This window comes from Morus notabilis, unplaced genomic scaffold (assembly GCF_000414095.1).
Source record: "Morus notabilis unplaced genomic scaffold, ASM41409v2 Scaffold503, whole genome shotgun sequence".
Classification (NCBI taxonomy): Eukaryota; Viridiplantae; Streptophyta; class Magnoliopsida; order Rosales; family Moraceae; genus Morus; species Morus notabilis.
In genome coordinates this window covers 150,001-172,721 of record NW_010366489.1, presented here as the reverse complement: position 1 = coordinate 172,721, position 22,721 = coordinate 150,001, and the positions used below count along the sequence as shown (strand labels likewise).

General features: G+C 32.8%; 4 protein-coding genes and 1 long non-coding RNA gene across 7 annotated transcripts; 3 read left to right on the top strand and 2 right to left on the bottom strand.

The window, feature by feature from the left end:
* Positions 1-2,287: 2,287 nt before the first annotated feature.
* LOC21398766 (NAC transcription factor 29) lies at positions 2,288-4,023 on the top strand. 2 transcript variants are annotated; one of them, XM_010110392.2, is made up of 3 exons: positions 2,288-2,561; positions 2,680-2,963; positions 3,368-4,023. In XM_010110392.2, exons 1-3 carry the CDS (start codon positions 2,393-2,395, stop codon positions 3,797-3,799), a joined length of 885 nt encoding a protein of 294 aa, XP_010108694.1. In that variant the 5' UTR covers positions 2,288-2,392; the 3' UTR covers positions 3,800-4,023. The 2 variants fall into 2 exon arrangements, with proteins under 2 accessions (XP_010108694.1, XP_024029424.1); XM_024173656.1 differs by having other exon boundaries at positions 2,463-2,561; positions 2,675-2,963.
* Positions 4,024-7,096: 3,073 nt separating this feature from the next.
* Positions 7,097-9,363, top strand: LOC21398765 (protein SODIUM POTASSIUM ROOT DEFECTIVE 3). Its single transcript, XM_010110391.2, has 3 exons — positions 7,097-7,923; positions 8,262-8,337; positions 8,882-9,363. The coding sequence occupies exons 1-3, from the start codon at positions 7,315-7,317 to the stop codon at positions 9,064-9,066; spliced, it is 870 nt and encodes a 289-aa protein (XP_010108693.1). The 5' UTR covers positions 7,097-7,314; the 3' UTR covers positions 9,067-9,363.
* A 2,271-nt stretch (positions 9,364-11,634) lies between these two features.
* Positions 11,635-13,160, top strand: LOC21398764 (photosynthetic NDH subunit of lumenal location 2, chloroplastic). Of its 2 annotated transcripts, XM_024173680.1 has the most exons (3): positions 11,635-12,185; positions 12,607-12,729; positions 13,079-13,160. In XM_024173680.1, the coding sequence occupies exons 1-2, from the start codon at positions 11,697-11,699 to the stop codon at positions 12,703-12,705; spliced, it is 588 nt and encodes a 195-aa protein (XP_024029448.1). In that variant the 5' UTR covers positions 11,635-11,696; the 3' UTR covers positions 12,706-12,729; positions 13,079-13,160. The 2 variants fall into 2 exon arrangements, with proteins under 2 accessions (XP_024029448.1, XP_010108692.1); XM_010110390.2 differs by lacking the exon at positions 13,079-13,160 and having other exon boundaries at positions 12,607-12,754.
* Positions 13,082-14,101, bottom strand: LOC21398763 (casparian strip membrane protein 1). Its single transcript, XM_010110389.1, has 3 exons — positions 13,881-14,101; positions 13,650-13,773; positions 13,082-13,297 (listed from the first exon to the last, which is right to left on the bottom strand). Exons 1-3 carry the CDS (start codon positions 14,099-14,101, stop codon positions 13,082-13,084), a joined length of 561 nt encoding a protein of 186 aa, XP_010108691.1.
* Positions 14,102-20,338: 6,237 nt separating this feature from the next.
* On the bottom strand, positions 20,339-20,832 carry LOC21398761. Its single transcript, XR_002903292.1, has 3 exons — positions 20,682-20,832; positions 20,492-20,559; positions 20,339-20,405 (listed from the first exon to the last, which is right to left on the bottom strand). It is a non-coding gene; the product is annotated as an uncharacterized LOC21398761 (long non-coding RNA).
* Between the last annotated feature and the right edge of the window lie 1,889 nt (positions 20,833-22,721).

The following is a 22,721-nucleotide window of genomic DNA, read 5'->3' as shown; positions in this document are numbered from 1 at the left end:
TTAATCCTAAGGATCACGCCTTAAAACGTGCTCTAATATACCTCTAAGTCTTTCACACAAAGCCCTGTGGAAATATCTTTCATGGCCCCACAGTTGACGTGGCAGGATAGGCACCACAATTGAAATCCGCGCCTACATTGCCCTAGTTTTAGTGCTTATCCTACTTTTTTATCCTGTTTTAGAAAGGACACGCGTCACGTCCTAAGCGGAGATTGATAGCTACTTTCTTGGCTGGTTCGTCTCTTTAGACAATTTGTTGTCGTTTTATCTTATCCCGAGGTAGTGGACGACACAACGTCCCGTTCCGCGAGTATGGGAACCGCATCGTACTCGCCCATTTTTTCATTACCATTAGTATCAATAATTTTAGGCTTCGTTCACCGATTCGAGTTTTTAATTTTAAGTTTTTACAGTAAAAAGTTCTCAAAAAATGTCATATCTCTATTACAGTAAAAAATTATCACAAAATATCACATCTCAATTCAAATTAAAAACTCAAATTCACAAAATAAACGATGCCTTATTAATAATTAATTATTACTTTCTCTCTTTTCTTTCTTCAAATGTCATTGATTATTACTATTTGTTGTTAGTTCACATTGAAATAAAAATTAAAGGAATTTTATCGCAAGTGCTCTCCAGTCTCCATTGTATTTCAACTTATGGGATCATTAACTGTAATTATACAATAACAATTTAAATAACAATGCATGTAATATAGGCTTATATACAGGGTTACATACGGTGAGAGAATTTCATCAACGATTGTTATATGCGTATTGTATTTATGGTTTTATACATATTTATTATTTATGTCATTCTAAATAATTTAGTATTTATTATAGCCTTTTATTTTCTCTTTAATAATTAAATGACAATTATTTATTTTTAAGTGTAATACCATAAATAATATTTTTCATTATCTTTAGTGGTGTTTCTGCCTTTTTCTCTTCTAAATAACGTGTCAATGCTAAATATTGACTTTTATATAGGAAACAAACCATTATGCATCGTAGTGCTTTTTTTTTTCCATTAAATCTAGCATTTATTGTACTTGGTGTTAAATTTAGCATCATTTAACTTAATTATTGTGAAAAAATAATATAGCATTTTTTAAGAGAATATAGCGTTTTGAAACTTATGCATCGGAGGCATAGAAAAAAAAAATAATAGCATAGACAAATGGCCAAATACCAATTTTACACTTTTTTATCAAGTGTAGAATTGGTATTTGGCATTTGAATTAAAAATGGTAAAAATAACATGGATCTTATCCTTCATCATAAGAAAAATTCAAAAGCAAGAACATATTCAAGAAATTAGGCAGCAAATTCAAAGTTCCCTTGAGTGACACCACTTCTCTTCTTCACGTACTCTTTTAAGTAAAATTGACCACCACGCACCATGTATTTGCCTTTTTAATTTCGTGATATATCCAATCAAAGTAGTTTTTGGTAATCACGTACTTATATTTTTATGCTAGATTAACATTTCTTTTCTTTTAAAGTAAGAATACAAAGTTCAAATGTTTTCCAATATAATGAACTAAGAAGATGTCTTTTCATAAAAAGAGAATAAAGAAAATGTAATTCCCATAGTGTGATTTATTTGTTTATCTCATTAAAACTTTAATAAAAAAGGAAACCAAAATTCAAAATGTGTACGTGCATCTTTACAACCTTTAACACACTATTTTGTATTTTATAAATTAATTCAGGTAAAGAGTTGCGTAAGCTTAAGTTGCAAATTACATTTCATTAAAAAGAAAAACAACGTTGGTATTGTCCTTTCATCTTTTTATACTTTTCTTAAAATTCAAGTGACAATAGCCAAACGTCTATAAATTTTATATCATATTTAAAAGGAAATGTAAAAGTTGTTGTTCTTTCTTATTCCCTCATGTGAGAATTGAGATTAATGCACGTTGTGTGTGAAAATGTGAAAGGTAAGACTTACGAATGTGGTTTCTCTATTTTTTATTTTTATTTTTTTAGACTTGAGAAGCGAAAATTTGGACAAAAAAGCATCTAAATATTATTCCAATTGAATAATCCCCATCCGGATAAAGTCTGCGATGGCATTGGCAAGTGCAGGGAACCATGTATAAAATCCAAAATTATTGGTCATCATAAGCGTTTTGTTCACTTCCGCGAGTATGATTAATGTCGCCATACGAGGTTGAAAAAGTCAAAGCAATAACCAATCAAAACCAAAGCAATGCCACACAAAACGACAAAACCCATCAGACATAAAAGGGCCATCCCTCTCCTTGTAAACATTTCAAACACCTACGCTTCTCTCAACCTTCATTTCAAAAATACCCTTCTCAAAAAACAAGAAGAAAAATAAAAAAATAAAAAAACTTCCTAGTTCTAGTTCTAGCCCAAAGATAATGGAGGGCAAAGCCAATTCTGGAGTACTTCCTCCAGGTTTCAGATTTCACCCAACAGATGAGGAATTGATTGTGTATTACCTCAAAAACCAAGCCACTTCAAGGCCATGCCCGGTTTCCATAATCCCAGAAGTTGATATTTACAAATTTGATCCATGGGAACTTCCTGGTCAGTACTAAAAAGTTCATAATATTGATATACATTTTTATATATATTTTTTACATATTATGGCACATATATATACGTATGAGAAGTTAAATTGATGGCGTATTTTTGTGTAGTGCAGACAAAGCTGAGTTTGGAGAAAAGGAATGGTATTTTTTTAGCCCAAGAGATCGGAAGTATCCAAATGGGGTTAGGCCTAATAGAGCAACTGTGTCAGGTTATTGGAAAGCCACAGGCACAGATAAGGCAATTTATAGTGGGTCTAAATATGTTGGGGTAAAGAAGGCTCTTGTGTTCTACAAGGGTAAGCCACCAAAGGGCATTAAGACTGATTGGATCATGCATGAATATCGCTTGACTGATTCACGTAGACAAATCCCCACCAAACAACTTGGATCCATGAGAGTAAGTCCTTAGTCTAAAGTCGTCAAATCTTTATTAAGTGGACGTTTGATGGAGGGATTTAAAATTATAATTCATGATTTTGATTTATTTAAATTTGTTATGAGAGAAAAATAAGAGAATCAAAAACTATATATTTATGAATTTCTTAACCAAACAAAGCATAAGTATCTGATTCTAAGTAGTTCTAACGTTTAGAAATAGTACTATTGTATAAGGAGATGTAATACAGTAGACATTACTGTTGTACAAAGAGATGTTATACAGTAGAAAAATCTCTTTGTTTTGATTTCTGATATACATCAAATTCTGTTAGTTAATAGATTTAACGGTTAAAAAGACAGCATTGTTGACATAAATGTTATACCATAGAAAAGTCTGTTTTGATTTTTTTTTTTTTTTTTCAGTTGGATGACTGGGTCCTCTGCAGGATCTACAAGAAGAGGCACATGGCCAAAGCTCTGGAGCCAAAAGTGGAAGATTCAAGTCCTCATACTGATATAACAGCTCATGTTGGTCATGAGGCCAATGAGGAACAAATGTTGAAATTTCCAAGGACGTATTCCCTTGCACATCTGTTGGAACTGGACTACTTGGGCCCAATTCCACAACTTTTGAACGACAACAACCCATACAACTCGGCCCATGATTTCAACGTCAACAGCAACACTTGGCCAAATTCAGGAACTGGGTTTGTCCAAAACCTTCAGTTCGGTGAAATGCCATATCAAAACTCAGACCTGGGGAAGTTCCAAGTGGCTCAAGCCCAAAGCAGCAACTTTAACCAACAACATGTCTTTGGCAACCAAGGGTATGATGTGTATGGTTTGGAACGTTAAAGAAGCGAAAAGTTTAGGTGTCAATTTTAGGTTCGAACATAAAGTTTGAAGAGAAAAAGCAAGACGGTTTGAACTGTAATTTAAATCTTTGTTTACAAATGGCATTCTCATTGGTTTGGTTGGACATTAGACAGCTAGAATCGCCTACTCAGAAAATTGTATATTTGTTGAATATGTAACAGACATTTTGTGAAATTTAATGAATTATTCCACTTTGTTCCCAATCAGAAAGTCAGAAACGACAGTAAAAGAGGTCTTTGTTCACACATGGCAAACTCAGCAAAAAGGGTCTTTTTGGGTTTGGACAAATCTTGAGGTTTGTTCTCAATTATCTGCGGTCCATTTGGCCTGTTATTGATGCTTATCCCAAAATAGAAGCCTTTTGTCAAGGATGGTCAGTAATATCACCGCGTGGAAAGCAGTTTTTGGATGACGTGCTCATGAACTATTTGCATGTAGTTGGGGATTATGATATGATTTATGATATGACATATAATGATACCACTAACGGCGGTTTAAATTATTTAAGTATTCACATCATCGAGTTTTTTTTTTTCCTTTTTTTTCTTTTTTTTTTTTCTCTAATCGCAATGACATGATAATTGATAATACAAAGAAGGTTCCACCTTACCGTACGATTAAAAAGTAACAAAATTGTTAATTTTCTTTTATTATTAGGTTTTACTTTTACACGTTGAATGCGTAATACAATGCTATTAATTATGACAAGTTTACGGTGTATTATATTTTATGACAAATTTTTATTAAATATGATATATTGTAAATTTGGCACTTAATTCAGACCTTTTTTAATATAAATGTTAATATCAATATTATATATCATCAAAAAATATAATATAGTAGATTATTTTTATTTTTATTCGAATGCATAATCTATTTAAAATGTTAAATCTATTCCTCTCTATAATTAGTAAGCTTTAAAAATTGTAAAATTAAATTTTTATTTTTGAAATAATTAAAAAGATATATAAATTATAATGATTATATAAAAAAGTAAACATACTTTTTTACACTTAAATATTAAATTTATAATTTACATCAATTATAACACTATATTTTAGATATTTTTACTGAATGATGTGTTGCTTTTTTATTCAATCATTACAAATTTTATTTTTTAAATTATTTTAAAATTAAAAATTATTTTTATAACTTTTAAAGCCTAATAATTATAAAAAGTAGATTTTAATATTTTTAAATAGTATTATATAACACAAATAAAAATAATATTTGTTGTTATATTTTTTGATGTTAAATATTTAATTGATATTACCTGGTCTCGTGATTAGAAAAAGACTGGCCACATTATTAGTCTAACGTCATGAAGCCTTCTGGTTGAACGAGTCAAGTGGATTTCGTTAAAGAAACCATTGATTAATTGATTTGTTAATTTTATGTTTTTTTTTTCTTTGTTGCTGTGAAAGCTGAGGAATTACAGGTTCCGTGGGTTGTTTGTCAAACTGTGTGCTTATGAAATTTAAGGAAAATGATGTTAATTTTGGCCAATAACCACTGGACTAAGAAATAAGGTAATGATGGTCGGCTTGTTCTCGTTGAGTTCTCCATGTTGACTATAGTTATTTATTTTTCATTGTTTTTATTGTTTTGTAATAAAAGTGCTGATGTTTTCTGAACGTGGTTATCGGAAGTCTTCTTTATTTTATCTTTGTTCCCATTCTGTTTATTTTATTTGTCTTGTATATGGCAAGATATAAGTGAATTAATTAGAAATAGGGTAAGTAATCATTTCATTGTTTTTTTTTTTGTTTTTTTGCTTTTTTCTTTTGGCGATCAAGAGTATTTTTATTAGCTTTCATTTGGATTTGGTATGTCACGATAAGTATGTGTCAAGTGACGACGTATAGGATAGTATTAGACAAAGAAGTTGGCATGCAAGTGGCAAGCCATAACTGTCAATCCTAACCTAGCTTGCTGTACTAGCTTGAGCAGTGCATTGTACCAACTTTATGTTAAATTTTTCTGATGCTTTAAATTTTTATGGATTAAATGAATTTTGAGGTTCACTTTTAATTTTATTTTGGTCTTTAATTTTTAAAACCTCTCATAATTGGTTTATGAAGTTTTATATTGTTTTAGTTTCGGTCATTATATTAATTAGATATTAAATATTTAATAAAATTTGTATAAATTAAGAATCAAAATTAAAAACAGTTAAAATTTAGTGATTATTTATAAAAAGTAATATTTATTTTTTTATTACTTTAACCCTTAAATTTTAGATGTTTTTAATTTTGGTTTATAATTTTCACAGATTCCGTCAAATATTTAACACATAATTAATCGAAAGACTGAAACTAAAACAAAATAAAGTTTGAAGAACTAACTTTGAGACGTTTTAAAAGTTAAAAACTAAAGTGAGATTAAGGGTAAGCCTCATAAACCATTTATGGGTTAATCCAATTTTTATTTATGCAAGTTAATCTTATAAGCTCAAAGTCTCCAACACGAGTATCACTTTTTTTTTAGGATGCATATCTCTTTTTATTTTTCAGCTCTTGAATGTTTGTAGATCCAAAATTATATGATGTCGTTCAAAATTTGTTACTTGGATATATACGATGTTATGTTATTCCCTTCAATAATTTATTTTCTTGGAATTTGTGATAAGGATGACTTTGGAGTGTTTGCGCCTACTAGCCATAATTTTAAGGCCTCGTTCGTTTCGCTGATTCGAGTTGAGATGTGATTGTATGTGAGAGCTTTTTACTGTAATAAAAAAGTTAGATGTGATTGTTTGTGAGAACTTTTTACTGTAACAAAACTCGAATTCTAAACTTAAATCAGCGAAACGAACGAGACAAGATCTGAGACCATACTACTCTCACCACTAGCCTCACTCTGATAGTTAACAAACGTAACTCTTCTTCTGCTTCTTTTCTATTTTCCATTATCCTCCATTTTCAATTAACAGTTTTGTCTCTATAGGGAAAATAAGGCCTTGAAAGTGATGCCAAAGTACGTCCAAAATCTAGTTATAGCTAAATAGGTCAAATTTTCATTGGCTTTCACAAAGGATTATATCAAAAGAAGATTTACAATAAAGTTAATATAGTTTGAACCGTCAGATTATATCAAAATTATATCATAAGATTTTTAATAAAATAAGAATGTAAATTTAATCACACGTGAAAATCCGACAGTCGATAACTATACAATACGATTAAAGTATTTTTATACCTACCACAGAACTCTCCAATGTAATATATAGCACTGGCACAAGTACTATACCAGAATACAAAAAAGAGTAGCACCATTTTATTCTGTAATGATATCTTAGACTTTTCAAATTCTTATTAGTGATTTTCAAGCTTAAAAAGCAGAACAAGAAGCTTAGTAAAGAAGCTCTTCCCCACCTCATCTCTCTCTCTCTCTCTCGTCTCTCCCTCTCTCACATTTATGCAGATTCTCTGATCCACTAGTCCGGTCTCACCTCTTATCTTAACTATTATCATCATCATTATATCAAACAAAACATGAAAGGCATTGATATATTCTGTGCATCCCAAGCTTCAACTGCTATATGTTTGAGCATGGACATTGAAGCTGCTTCATCCTCCTCCACTTCCTCCACCATTCAACTTGGCGGCCGAGCCATCGACCGCCACAATCCCATCATCCGTGACGGACGAAGAAGCGCCCCTTGCTCCTCTCAGCCCCCCATCAATCCCAAGCCTTACCACCAACTCCCAAGGGCCAAGAAAAGCTCTAAAATCAATGATCAAAAGAGAAAGAGTACTAGTTCTCAAACCAAGCTTAGTGACTACATCAAAACTGGCTCTTCTTCTTCTTCTACTATTACTTTGCCTAGAGATGTTGTCGGTAGAAAAAGCTGGGGGGCTAAGGCTGCTGATTTGGTCACTCCTCCTGGTTCCTCGAGATACCTTTTGGGCGACACCGCATTTCTCGATGGATTGTCGGACTATGATCCGGTCCTGTCGTTGGTTCCGGTTCGAAACAAACTGAACCAACTAGGTGCTGCTAGTACTGCTGCCGATGCAGAGAAGCAAGAACAATCCAATGCTGAAAAATTAGACTCTTCTTCCTCCTCTCATCACTCCTCCAAACCATCTTCTTCCAACCAGGTTAGTTTACCAATTCTCTTGAAAGCTTATGTAGCTGTTAGAAAGTGGGCCGACATTAGTTTTTTTATTTAAGTGCTAAAGAAACGAACATGTTATTCATTGGTACATGCTTTTAGTAAAAGCTCTTAAAACATGTTGGTGGCTAGCTTGGTAGTTGATTCAAAACATGAAAGTGTGGAAAAAAATCTTAACCCCAGATGAATTCTGCCTTTTTTTCGTTTTGATCATCATAAAAGTGGACATGATTATAACAATTTTAGTCACGGAGAGAAGACTATAGGTCCATTGTTTATTATTTGACGGGTGTGGTACTAATGGAGTTTTGGTTTAATTTGCAGGTTGTGGTCCTGAGGGTGTCCCTGCATTGCAGAGGTTGTGAAGGAAAAGTTAGGAAACATTTGTCCAGAATGGAAGGTACACACACACACACACACACACACACACACACACACACACACACACACACACACACACACACACACACACACACACACACACACACACACACACACACACACACACACACACACACACACACACACACACACACACACACACACACACACACACACACACACACACACACACACACACACACACACACACACATATATATATATATATATATCTTGTAATCTCTCAAGGCTAAAAAACTGTTTGGTTCCTTAAAAGGGCATCATCAATTTTTGCCATTTTACATGATTGCCACCTTTTTCTGTCAATTCTTTTCTGATGCATTCCCATACATACTCTATACTTTCTAGATAGTCATCAAAGCCATTTCTTGTAATTATAAGAATTCACTTTCATTTTGGGTAAGGGGTAGTTTGAAAGAAACCAATCATTGAATTTTGATTACATGAGCAGAAAATACTAATTGAACATATATAAATATTAGTTATGATGGGAAGTTTACTAAGACAAAATTAAATTCATTAATGTGTGTGTGTGAGTGCAGGAGTGACATCTTTCAACATAGACTTTGCAGCAAAGATGGTGACTGTGGTAGGAGATGTAACTCCACTTAGTGTCCTGGCCAGTATATCAAAGGTAAAGAATGCTCAATTTTGGACTAAAGAAGTTGTCTCATCAACCGCAGCACCAAACTTCACTCCCAGCAACTTGGAGACCAAAAAACATTAGATGCCTACTTGAAGAGAGAGAGAGAGAGAGAGAGAGATGGGAATCAACTATAGATATGGTTTTGGATGTGAATTAGATGCTTTTTTCTTTTTTTTTTTATTTTGGTGTAAATGAAGTTCTTTTTTTTTTTTTTTTAAGCATATGGGTGGATGAACTTTCAGAACCAAAGTTGCTTAGTAGAAAGTAAATTAGTATATAAAAAAAAAAGGGAGTCTTTTAAGCAGTCATAACAAGTTATGGTTTAGTCAATTCCCCATAACTTTGTTGCAATATGGCCAAGGCTTTGTGCTTCCCAAACATGTTTTTTTTTTTTTTTTTTTTTTTGGTATTGGGATCCATGGGGAAAAAAGAAAAAAAGACTTTGTAAGGGTGCTTAGTCATCTTGAACAATATTTTGTTCAAAATAATTAGTTAGTTATGTCGTTAACATTAAAATATTGGATTACTTATAAAACATTAGGCTGCTTAGTTATTTTAAACTATATTGAATATGTTGCGATAATAGCTTTGTTTTGACACTATCCTCTAAATTATAACTCGCCAAACCCAAAACACAGAAATATAAATATCATTCTCCGCAACTTTTGCTGACATTATCTTGGTGAATCTATTATTATTATTGTTATTTGTGATAATTAAGAAGATTTCATTAATTTAATATGTGAGCTATTGCATTCTTCCAACATCTGCACGGCTTGTATCAGTGACGATTGTTAATGAAGACAAGGACTAATATCTAATTGCTTATACTAAGAAAAAGACGGAGTATTATGAACAGCTCTAAAATAACAAATTTGGTAGGTGGAAAGGAAGCCTTGCTCAGTAGTTTTCTCGACATTATTTCTCTATGTATTTCCCTTTCCTTTATTTTACAAAGGAAAATGATGTTAATTTTGGCCAATAACCACTGGACTAAGAAATAAGGTAATGATGGTCGGCTTGTTCTCGTTGAGTTCTCCATGTTGACTATAGTTATTTATTTTTCATTGTTTTTATTGTTTTGTAATAAAAGTGCTGATGTTTTCGTCTTGTTAGTATTGGTTTATACTATTTTGTTATTGTGTTAGTTCTGCAATAACAGAGGTGGTTTCTCTATCTTTTAACTTTGTCAACGTATCCTACCCATTTATCGATAGCATGGGTGATGGTATCGACTAGATTTGATTATATGTCGTGTTGCTTGTGTCCTCATTATTTGGGATTTAGTCTCGGTTGATTGGGTTAATCTATTGACTATAATGGTTATGTCTAACGAGCCTTGGTCGCACTCAATCTTTATGTGTCGAGTAGGTATTTCTCCGTTGGGTCTCAATACTTGTGTTCTGTCCTTTTACTTTATCCGTCTTTATTGGTAGATCCAGTTAATATTCGAGGTCGAATCTTACGACTAATTTAAATATGTAATTTTGTTATAATGAAATGAATTTTTTTCCCTAAAAAAAAGAAGAAGAAAAGGTAGCGAACCTTGAATTTAGAAGAGTGCACATTTGATTCTACGTAGTAAAATGAATAAATAAATAAATTTATGAAATTTTTTTTAGATGCTAATGTTTTATGGGATGAATTAGAAGAATATTACCTTTAGAGACGGTATCCAAATTTTTATATACCGTTACGCGTTAATCTAAGGCGTTAGTCTAAGGATGAGTTTGGTTAAGAGAATCACTACTTTTGTTTTAGTAAAAGTTAGAAGCAGAAGAAGCAGAATTTAAAGTTATAAATTCTAACTTCTTTATAAATAATTTAAAAAGTGCATTGGTGTTTGTATAAAGTGCTTTTCAACCTTTTAACTAAACACTAGCTTAGAAAACAGCTTTTTTGCATAGATAACCCCCTTATTTTATGAGTTTGATAAATTAGTTTTTAACTTTTTTCTTAACGATTCATCTTTTAAATTTTAAAATTTATTGTATTATTAGTTAAATTAAAAACAAAAATAAAAATTTAAATAATATTTTTCACGTGAGTGTTTAATAAAAATAATTATGGTATTTCTGCAAAATAGCCCTCAGAAAACTATGATACATAGTCTATTTGAATCTTTAATGTATTAAAAACCTATTTTTTTGTGTTTTTTATAATTTGTAGTAAATGAACCTTCTAACTTTAAAAGAAGATTTATAGGGATAAAAAAATGAGGTTAATAATTAAAAAAATTGTAAATATTACATTAAAAACATTAAATAAATTGGGAAGTTTAGATAAATAACAAATTTATCAAATTTGATCTTCAAATAAATTCGATTCAGAATTTATCACGTTCCGTTATGAAAGTTTCAAAATCTGATAAATTCTGAATTTACCCAAATTCAACAATTCACTACTTATCTAAAAAATTCCAACAATTTTCCTCGAAATAATGAATTTCCCTTTTTCTCCCCAAGCTTTCCCCCTTAATTGCCACGGCGGCAATGTGAAGCCCAGTACCCAAACGGGCCGAACCCACAAGAAGAGGATAACGAACTCCACGTGGCAAAAAGTTAAGGTCCATGTTGGATTAACGGGCAGGACGGTCAGCCACAAAAGCCTGCCTAAAAATCGAAAAAAAATATGCAAATTCCCAATTTCCCACTTCCAATTCATGAATTATCCTCGAACATTATTATGAACTTTTGACCCCAAACGAAAACATGAGCAGCTTCACTAACACCACCACCACGACGACTCAATTCCACGCTCACATCAACAAATTCCAACCCCATCACCTCCCGAAGACCCGAATCCCCATAACAATCCGAGCCTCGCTTCAAGGTGAAGAAAATACGGCATGTCGTCGGCGCATCGTTACGACACTCCTAGCCACGTCTTTGGCACTTGGAGTACTGAATCCCGCCACCACGCCAATGGCTCTAGCTCAGAATTGGGGCACTCGGTCCTTCCTCAAGGAGCGGTTTTTCGAGCCCGGGCTGTCGCCGGAAGACGCCGTGGCTAGAATCAAGCAAACCGCGGAAGGGCTACATAGCATTAGGGACATGTTGGAGAGCATGTCTTGGAGGTATGTGTTGTTCTACATTCGCCTAAAGTCGGCCTATCTTAGGAATGCCATGACTACTTTGCCCCAAGGCCGGCGAAGTGATTATGTTAAAGCTGCTAATGAGTTAGTGGATAACATGGCCGAGGTAACATACATACACATATATATATATATTAAATTTATTCTTTTATCTTAGAATTTGTATAGTTTAATTGTTAATTAAGCTTAATTAATCTTATTATATATGAGTATGTTAAAAGTCATAGTGTGGACCATGACCATATGTGAGAATGAAAAGTCACACACACACACACACACACGTATATATATGTCACCTTTATAAATGTCTCTAGAAAACAATAATTTTGATACCTTGTTAATGGCTAATTAAAGTTAATTAAAGTTGACGTGTGCTATGGCCCATCAAATTAAAAATTTGTTGATAAACAATGTATTTGCACCATACTCTCAAGTCTCAAGGACATTTTTTTTCTTAACAAATTATTGTTAATTAATTTTAGTTCTCAATATGATTTTGCTTGTATTCATTGGTGTTTGTTTTCTAGTTTGATTATTACGTTCGCACGCCAAAGGTGTATGAATCATACTTGTTCTACGAGAAGACACTGAAATCCATAGACGACGTTGTGGCATTACTGGCCTAAATAGAAGCTGTCATTTCAATATCTGTAAGCAACTATTAATTTTTCTTAATGAGCTACTTTTTTTTTTTTTTTTTTTTTTTTTTTTTTTTTTTTTTTTTATTTTTTTTTATGATTTTTTTTTTTTTTTTTTTTTTTTTTTTTTTTTTTTTTTTTTGCATTGTGTAATTCTTGTGTAAATTTTTGGAGCAGGAAGAAAGATAATGTATGTAAATATTGCAGATCATTTGATGAAAATGTAGAGTTATAATAATATAGCTCTTCAAACCTTGCACCTTTTTTTATGTTTTTTAATCAAGCCAAAGCAAGTTTTACAAAGACAGCCCATATACATGAGATTCATGATCTTGTCTTATATAACACACACACACACAAGTAATCAGCGTCGAGAGATGGCCACAGATGTTACGATGATGATCAAAATGAAGACAACCACAGAGACAAAAGAACCGATCAGAGAGCCAGAAATGCGATCGCAGAAGCTCCGGAATTGCTGGCAAAATGGAACCCAGTTGGCGCCTGTGCTCCCGTTATGCGCCATGGCCACTATAGCGGCTGCTGCTGATGCTCCGGCGGTTAGAAGACCCATCATCACCTAGTTCATCACAAATTAATCAGTACACTAGAAAGTTAATTAGGCTTTGCGAATTAATCATCACTTTTTCGGAGATAATTAGCTAGAAGTTTGGCTAAATTAAGAAACAAATTCCTCTCGAAGTTTGATCCTTGTCTCAATATATTACATCGATGAAGGGCATTATACACGCATATGACATACGTACCTGTTTTTTAAATATTAAAAATTTTCCGGAGCTTTTGTTATTTTCTCGACATCTCTTATTAAAGAAGCTTCCATATGCCACTTAGGCAATTGTTTGGTCACTAAGAAAATGAGAAGAAAAAAAAAAGAAAAAGAAAAAAGAGTTCAATCCACTGTGTTTTCATACCGTGTCAAATATGACCAAGAAAATCCTACTCTTCACAGCAGCACTCTTGATGATATGGATAAAAGAGAGGCAGAGAGAAACCACAAGATAAACGCAAACAATAGAATTGGCGATCACAAAGAACCTATCAAACACAGCCACACAAGTAATACATAATAACATTAATACTCACTAATTCTAAAAATGTAACCACTGAAAACTCGTCCATATGGTAATTAAGTGACTACTCACGTAAATGTGGGAAGGTCTTTATAGACGGCTCTGAAGCGTGTGAATCTAGTGACAAATGAAAGTGTTTGCCTAGAGGTTCCCATGGCTATGGCACTTGCTAGAGTTCCTAGTGCAGCAATTATTCGCAGAATGAAGTCTAGTAGAGACAGCACTCTCACACTTTGGCTTGGACGTGTTGATTCCCTGGAGATCTCACCCACTTCAACTTGTTCTCCCTTCATTTTCTTACTAATTAGTACTTAGCTCTTGAGAAGATTTTGTGTAAAGTATGTTTGATTAGCTGATTTCGATGCTTATGGAGACGATTAAGGTTAAGGCACGGTTTTATACTAAATAGATCCCACGAAAGCTAACTTAATTAATTAATTAATTTTTCTCCTCCAATAAGAACCATCCTAAGTGGGTTTTAGGTTTGCTAAGCTCCAATGGCTAATTTGTGCTCTTGCTTAATTTCTCTTAAGCATGCCATTTGCGATTGATGACAAGCAGTGATCTCTCTATAATAATCAAGATAATTTGTTTATAAACAACTTTTTTCACAATGCGCGCGAAATCCTACCTGCTCTATTATAATAATCAAGATAATTTGTTTATAAACAACTTTTTTCACAATGCGCGTGAAATCCTACCTGCTCTATACACACACACACACACACACATATTTTGCGTTGAATGAAATATATGTGTTGGTTTCCTTCCAACTCCAATAATGTCTTCAACGAAGTGTTATACATCACTGCTCAGATTATTTTATTTTATTATATTTATTGATATGAGAAAGTTAACGTTAAACTCTGCTACCATCAAAGCTTGCATGTGTCACACATGACACGCCAACATTAATATGTTAGATGAATACTCCAAAGTCATGAAGTGCATAGTATACGGCTCTTCTGAATACTGGACATAATTATTACGAAAACTAAGGACATAATATATTGTAATGCTACATGTGCTTGTCTTGTTTTGTTTTGTTTTTTCTTTTTTTTGTTGTTGGAAAATGCTACATGTGCTTGTTTACTAAATTAACTGTACTAGAAAATGCCAACTTATATGATACCTGTTTTAAATATATATATATTTTTTAAATTATCATTATCACACGAATTCGTATAAGAAAATGGGGATCCTAGCACTACTTTTGACGTCATTTGTTTATTGTGTAAATATAAACCATATGCAGTGGTTCAAACTACAAACCTTATGCAACGTGCAGGCCTATAGTTTTTTTTTTTTTTTTTTTTTTTTTTTTTTTTTTAACATAACTAAATCTAGATACAAGACATTTTTGTTATAAGAGATAGAAAGAATTCTATTGTTCATTCCTAGAAGGTTACAAACTTGGGTGTAGATATGGGTGGGTATTTTTGCTTAAACGGCTGAGAATTGTGGCAAATTCACTAGCGTTTAATACATACTTCTCTCCAGATGCGTGCTTTTTACAAGACACGACAATATGCAAAGGTATGCTAATTGTGACATCGATATTTGAGAGACTAGGAAAACAATTACAACTTTTATCTTCTTTAATTACTTCTTCTTATTTAGTATTGTCTTTTGGGAGTCTGTGGAGAATGAAGTCATTGGTTTAGTGGTTTTGGTTTGAAGATAACTTTAATATACAACAGGATTATTGAATGTCACAAACTATTTATTATTTCTATTATTATTATTATTATTATTATTATTATTATTATTATTATTATTATTATTGTTATTATTTTAAATAGATTCATATAAATGGAACGTGACACTACCATTCTATCTACACAGTGCATTGGGGAACTCTGTTTTCTGCCAGAAGTACGTAGCTTCTCATTTATATCAGCCTCCACTAATTCTTTTTTCTTTCTTTCTTTCTTTTTTTTAATCTGGTCTACTTAATTATGTATTTATGTGTGTTAAGTTTTTTCGTCTTTCCTCTATGTGATGGATTACTAGCTCGAAAATATTTCTCTGCCATTGATTTTAACATTTGCTCCATTTCATTTCCCCTAATCACTATACAAAATCAACTTCACAACCTTACGGCAAAAAAACAAAAAAAAAGAAAAAAAATCCCTGTAAATTTCCATCCCCCTTTTGAAGGATAACCATTGCGTCCATAGGATCCTCCATCGCATACACCTCCATTGCGTTCTTACTACCTTGTACCCTCCATGGCGTATCTCTGCATTTCATGGTTTGTACAGAGGTCTCCACTGCATCTCTGGCCTCATGTTACCGTCAAGGGAAGGGAAGGTCCACATCGAGTGTTCACAGAATTTTTCACCATTGCGACCAAGGGCCCACATCTTCATTCGACACACCAAGATTCATCTCGTACATACACTTGACAATATCTGAGTCTAATCTCTGATACCACTTGTTAGGATTATGGACTCCACTATAAGAAATTGGGATTCCGACTCAAAAAGTTAACATAATGAGTGGAGTAACTCACTCTCTTATAAACCCATCATTTTATTGCCAATATGAAACTTTATTTGCACCTCTAACAATTCCTAATAAGATTTATATCTGCTTGTAAGCTGGTGCTTGGTCTGCAGTTTGAGCCGTAATTCAACATTTTTTAACTATAATTTTAAATTTATGTTCAAACTTATAAACTAAACGGCCATAAATCTTAATACGATATTATCAGTGACCCATCATGGGATGAGATCTTCAATCTTGAGAGTGGCCGGGAATCATGGTGGCTCGACGAGCATGATCATGACCATCACCCATCACTATCTGCAACTAGGATGATAGCAATGGTGATCACCTTTCTATTATTATTATTATTATTATTATTATTATTATTATTATTATTATTATTATTGTTATTATTTTAAATAGATTCATATAAATGGAACGTGACACTACCATTCTATCTACACAGTGCATTGGGGAACTCTGTTTTCTGCCAGAAGTACGTAGCTTCTCATTTATATCAGCCTCCACTAATTCTTTTTTCTTTCTTTCTTTCTTTTTTTTAATCTGGTCTACTTAATTATGTATTTATGTGTGTTAAGTTTTTTCGTCTTTCCTCTATGTGATGGATTACTAGCTCGAAAATATTTCTCTGCCATTGATTTTAACATTTGCTCCATTTCATTTCCCCTAATCACTATACAAAATCAACTTCACAACCTTACGGCAAAAAAACAAAAAAAAAGAAAAAAAATCCCTGTAAATTTCCATCCCCCTTTTGAAGGATAACCATTGCGTCCATAGGATCCTCCATCGCATACACCTCCATTGCGTTCTTACTACCTTGTACCCTCCATGGCGTATCTCTGCATTTCATGGTTTGTACAGAGGTCTCCACTGCATCTCTGGCCTCATGTTACCGTCAAGGGAAGGGAAGGTCCACATCGAGTGTTCACAGAATTTTTCACCATTGCGACCAAGGGCCCACATCTTCATTCGACACACCAAGATTCATCTCGTACATACACTTGACAATATCTGAGTCTAATCTCTGATACCACTTGTTAGGATTATGGACTCCACTATAAGAAATTGGGATTCCGACTCAAAAAGTTAACATAATGAGTGGAGTAACTCACTCTCTTATAAACCCATCATTTTATTGCCAATATGAAACTTTATTTGCACCTCTAACAATTCCTAATAAGATTTATATCTGCTTGTAAGCTGGTGCTTGGTCTGCAGTTTGAGCCGTAATTCAACATTTTTTAACTATAATTTTAAATTTATGTTCAAACTTATAAACTAAACGGCCATAAATCTTAATACGATATTATCAGTGACCCATCATGGGATGAGATCTTCAATCTTGAGAGTGGCCGGGAATCATGGTGGCTCGACGAGCATGATCATGACCATCACCCATCACTATCTGCAACTAGGATGATAGCAATGGTGATCACCTTTCTTGTGTAATTGAGGAACTTTAATTTGCAGCCTAAACCGAATTGTGGACCCTTTTTTCGGATTTTCAGTGGCTTTCCCTGTAAGGGCATCATTTTCATGATTGGTAAAAGCATATATTCACGTGAAAAGACAATACTCAAAGAATTCAGGGTTGTTCTTTTATATTTTTGAGTTAAGATAACTTGAGTGATAATTTTGAGTTAAGTTTGAGTTATAATTTGAGTTGAATTTGTAACTTAAATTTGTGTTTAGATGTGCACATTTGAATTGAGAATCTATTTGAGTTTGTATTTAGGTGTGTCAAAACTTAAATTTGTATTTAAATAGTATTTTAATAAAAACTCAATGGTGATGAAAAATTTTAATAGAGTATATAGGTGGGATTTTATTCGTCTTTTCGTTGTGAATGTATAGAAAAAAATATTATCTCAATCAGAATTAAAACGAAAAAATTATGACATTTTTAAGAATAAAAAAAATATTATTTATTAACTTAAGTTTGAGTTTATGAACTCGAGTTAAAGGAGAAATTTGAACTCGAGTTTAGCTCCAAACTCAAATTTAAACTTAAATTTTACAAAAGAACATAAACTTAAATAAAATTATAATTTGAATTTAAATTTTTTTAAATTTTATTACAAAAGAACAACCCTTCAAGCTTGTTCCCTTACCCACCCCACCTGGTCTCCTTAGCTTTGATTGCGGAGCTTATGACTACAAGTATGTTAACCAAACGCACACTTAGGCTTTCGTGTTGTTACAATGATGCTCATGCGTACACTATGGGAACTGATTCTTGGAAGGAGATCGAGATTGATGTACCAATCAAATACTGTAGAGCTTGTTTGGTTCATGGATTAGAATCATGAGATTAAAATCATTTTTGATTTACGTGTATTTTTTGTAAGAGAAAATACTGTAGCGAATCATGAATCATGATTCGAATCAGAGAACGAATCCTCCAACCAAACGGAGTAGTAGTGATTGTCACAAGGGTGTGATCGTTTCGTCTGATATGCGCAACGAGGAATTTAAGATCATACCATTGCTGGATGTCCAACTTTTCGTCAGTGATGGGAAGGGCCAAGAGCCTCGCGGCGAGAAAAACATGGTTCTAAACATCTTTTGAAATGTGGGTGGTTGGCAACTTTTGATAATTGTTGAAGCCTACTTTTCTTCTGGCATTTTGGAAGGAAGACGAGCTGTTAACGGAATCTAAGGGACGGTGTATGTTTGGAAATGATTTTTGAAGCCTAAAATTAATTCTTTAGCTATACACTGTTAAAATTTATGTTTGTTAAAAATCATAAAAAGTAAATTTTAAAGAATTTACGGTCAAAATTATAAACAGTCTAAAGACAATTTTATCTTTTAAATTATATGACAATCACATTAAAGTACAATTAATAAAATTTTCATAATATTCATAATACCTCTAAAATTAATACTTATATAATTACAGTTTACTAAATACTCAATTACTTTTTTTAACCGCTGTTTTTTTAACACAATTAACATGAATTTTTTTAAAATCTACAACACTACCAAACTGATCCTTACTGCTTTTACAAACGTATGCACCTAAAATAGTGCTTTTACAAACGTATGCACCTAAAACCTTGTGACTTAGAAGACTTCTTTTGTGTTATTGGGTTCCGTGCTAAAAGATTAACCGAGCAATTGAAGGGTCCGTTTAATTCGTTGATTCGAGTTTTTAATTCGAGTTGAGATGTGATTTTATGTGAGAACTTTTTACTGTAATAAAAGAGTTTAATATGACTGTTTCTAAAAGTTTTTTTACTGTAGTAAAACTCAAATTATAAACTTAAATCAGTGAAATAAACGATGTCAAAGTCTTTTTAAACCCATTCTCAATTTCGTATCCAGTCAAAGTGGGACTTTATTCACACATTTCTAACACTTTCTTTTCCCAAGGCAATGTTCTCGGGAAAGTTTTGTGCTGATTTTTGTTTGAAGAGTCCAATTTCGGTCAAAAAAGGAAACCTTGCTCAACTGCTAATGGATGTCTATGGTTTGCATGACTAATTGACAGATATGATATGTACATTGTCTACTAAGATGTCGTATTCTTTTTTTTTTCCTACCTAGAGTTAAAAGTGACTTTCAAACATCATTTTTAGTTTGCTATCCACATTTTAGTTCATCTTATCTTATCTATTACTAAAAAGACACGGGTTTTTTATCCGAATAAGTTTCAATTCCCAATAGTAAAATCAAAATAAGAGCTCGTTTATTTTGTATATTCATATTAAAATTATTAATTCTATTATAGTATTTTTTTTTATAAAAAAATTTAAAATTTAAACATAAAAATTAAGAATTATAATTTAAATATATTTTCTAAACAGGCCTAAAAGTTTGTGAAGAAAGATAATGCAAACACTCATATATACACTTATATGACGAATCTGTTCAAATATAAATCTTTAATCATGGAACTCTCCACAAAAGCAGATTTCAGCCCCAGTGATTCCCAGGGATTGAATCGATGGCATTTGAAACACACTCGTCAGCAAAAGCATTTGGACTCTGCCCATTTGAGAAGGAAAATTAGTACCTAAAATTGCAATTCAAAGCTCTGGTTTCTCCCGTTTTATAAGCAATTATGATGCTTAGGATTATCTGCAAAAAAAAAAAAAAAAAAAAAAAATGAAGAAGAAGAAGAAGAGAGAGAGAGAGACCTTGGTAATTACAAGAGATCATCTTACCTGACGAAATTGTTTTAAGCGTTGTCCAATTCAATCGAGAAAAACATTCTGCTGCAAAAATTAAGTTCCTTTTGCAAACAGAGACATACAATTTACACATTAATGCAATAAATTCACCTTTGATCAATGGAGCTAAAAATCTGCAATTGTAACCTTCAAAAAACAATAAGATTATATAAAGAGAACTTACTATCAAAATGACATGTTCTGAAATGTTCTTCATAATTTCCACCGTTTATCATCACCATCATCATAGATCTAACATGTGAATTGGAGATAGAGATGTAGCCAAAGACAACTTGCCGATGCATAGTTTCATGCAAAATCCAATTGTGGAAGTGCAATGGATCAAAATATAGGAGAAAAAACATTGTGGAAATTTAGACACATTTTTATTTAGCTTCTCATATATATGTATATTACCGGCAAGTCATCCTTGGCTGCAACACAATACCTTCCAATTCCCATGCAAGATCTAAAATGAACGTCTTCAAAAGAAATTACCATCCAAACTCAAGAAAGGAATCAAGCACCAATTTACAAGAGAGAGAGAAAGGAAGAAACATCAAAATTTCCTATATGATCCTCAATAATGGTTTTGAAAAGGTGGACACTGAGAAAATGGCTTGAGCTAAGAGAGAAGTTATATAACAAAAGAAGAGTCACATGGGGAATTCAGCTTTGTACTGCAACAAGTTGCAAAATGCGTCCGAAAGTAAAACTATTCATGTTTTGGCTTCCAGAGACTGCACGTAATCTGTTGCATTGCAATCATAGGACTACTATTATAGAAATTGGTTAACAATATATTTACCAATGGCATAAAAGACAAGGAATAGAAAGGAATTATGGGATTGGATGTGACAATCGGTGTAGGTCTCGCAAACCAATGCAAAATCGAATAAAAAAGATTTGTTACATCACCTATAAGGTTAGATTAGGATGTACCCTTTTCTTATTTTTCCCCTCTCAACAACTTTTTAAAATCATACGTTAATTTTCTGTTTTGATTTACCTAAATATATGGCACATTTTAATTTTACAACTCATTAACTGACGCTCATTGGAAGGAAAATCTTATCGTTTAGTTAGGATAAGGGATTCAATTTCAACGATTCAAAAAAAAAGAAAAAAAAATGGGGGCAGAAAATTTCAAAAGCAACAAAAGAGAGTCGGCAGAAGAGACATTAGTTTGTTCAAAAGTGACATTGTGATGCAATTGGGAATGGAGAAACTCTCTAGAATCTTGAAAATGGTTATGGGGCTGACATGGGTTGGTAATGGAAAGTGGTCGTGGCTGTTTTGCTTTGCAGCAAATATGACCAACCAACCCCTGATGGCTGATAATTGAGCAGAGAATTCTGACCTCAGCCATACCTTCTCTCTTGCCCATTTTGAGGTACGAGTACAAATCCCCCATTAGCTCTTTCTTTCTCACTTTCAGTTTAGGCCATACCCCTATTGCCTATTTTCTCTAAGAGCAATGTATTCGTACTAATGGGATTAAGAAGACGTTTGGTTCATAGATTAAAATTATGTGCTTAGAATTATTTTTGATTTACGTGTATTTTTATGAGAAAAAATACTGTAACGAACCACGAACTATGATTCAAATCAGGTAACGAATCCTCCAACTAAACAAACAGTAAATCTCTATTTTCTCATAAAAAGTAGACCCCACAAATTAATCCCACATTAATAATATATTAAAAAGGAGGAGTTGTTCATTGTTTATCCACACTCAGTTTATTGTTCATAATACAGTGTAGTGACGATTTTATCCTTTTTTCTTCATTCCTTCCGTTTCTGGGCACGGGGCTGTTTAGTCTTCTTACACGATGGGCTGTGGTTGTATTGTTTTGTAAATTTTGGGTTTGTTTAGTTAGCTGATTCGAGTTTTTAATTCGAATTGAGATGTGATTTTATGTGAGAGCTTTTTACTGTAGCAAGTGACTGTTTTTGAGAACTTTACTGTAAAAAAACTCAAATTTTAAACTCGAATCGGTGAAATAAACGAGTCTCTATAAGTGAGGATCACTCTTTATGAGAGAGTGGGGGGTAATATCCGCTTCCGGTTCTACAACAAAATAACTTGGCTTAATGGTTGTTATTTTTATTTTTAATTTTTTTCAAGTAATAATGATCTTATTATTTGATGCTGATATATCTACTAGTGCACCATATACTATTTTATACATTGCATTTGAAGTTTATGTATGTACACCGTATG

Excerpts from the sequence above, each read along its gene's own strand:
- LOC21398765 (XM_010110391.2), top strand. The coding sequence starts at position 7,315 with ATGAAAGGCATTGATATATTCTGTGCATCCCAAGCTTCAACTGCTATA. Across the intron at positions 7,924-8,261 it reads AACCATCTTCTTCCAACCAG|GTTGTGGTCCTGAGGGTGTC; the intron begins GTTAGTTTACCA and ends TTTAATTTGCAG. Across the intron at positions 8,338-8,881 it reads ACATTTGTCCAGAATGGAAG|GAGTGACATCTTTCAACATA; the intron begins GTACACACACAC and ends GTGTGAGTGCAG.
- LOC21398766 (XM_010110392.2), top strand. The coding sequence starts at position 2,393 with ATGGAGGGCAAAGCCAATTCTGGAGTACTTCCTCCAGGTTTCAGATTT. Across the intron at positions 2,562-2,679 it reads TGATCCATGGGAACTTCCTG|ACAAAGCTGAGTTTGGAGAA; the intron begins GTCAGTACTAAA and ends TGTGTAGTGCAG. Across the intron at positions 2,964-3,367 it reads AACAACTTGGATCCATGAGA|TTGGATGACTGGGTCCTCTG; the intron begins GTAAGTCCTTAG and ends TTTTTTTTTCAG.
- LOC21398764 (XM_024173680.1), top strand. The coding sequence starts at position 11,697 with ATGAGCAGCTTCACTAACACCACCACCACGACGACTCAATTCCACGCT. Across the intron at positions 12,186-12,606 it reads TAGTGGATAACATGGCCGAG|TTTGATTATTACGTTCGCAC; the intron begins GTAACATACATA and ends TTTGTTTTCTAG.
- LOC21398763 (XM_010110389.1), bottom strand. The coding sequence starts at position 14,101 with ATGAAGGGAGAACAAGTTGAAGTGGGTGAGATCTCCAGGGAATCAACA. Across the intron at positions 13,774-13,880 it reads AAAGACCTTCCCACATTTAC|GTTCTTTGTGATCGCCAATT; the intron begins GTGAGTAGTCAC and ends TGTGTTTGATAG. Across the intron at positions 13,298-13,649 it reads TCTTGGTCATATTTGACACG|GTGATGATGGGTCTTCTAAC; the intron begins GTATGAAAACAC and ends GTGATGAACTAG.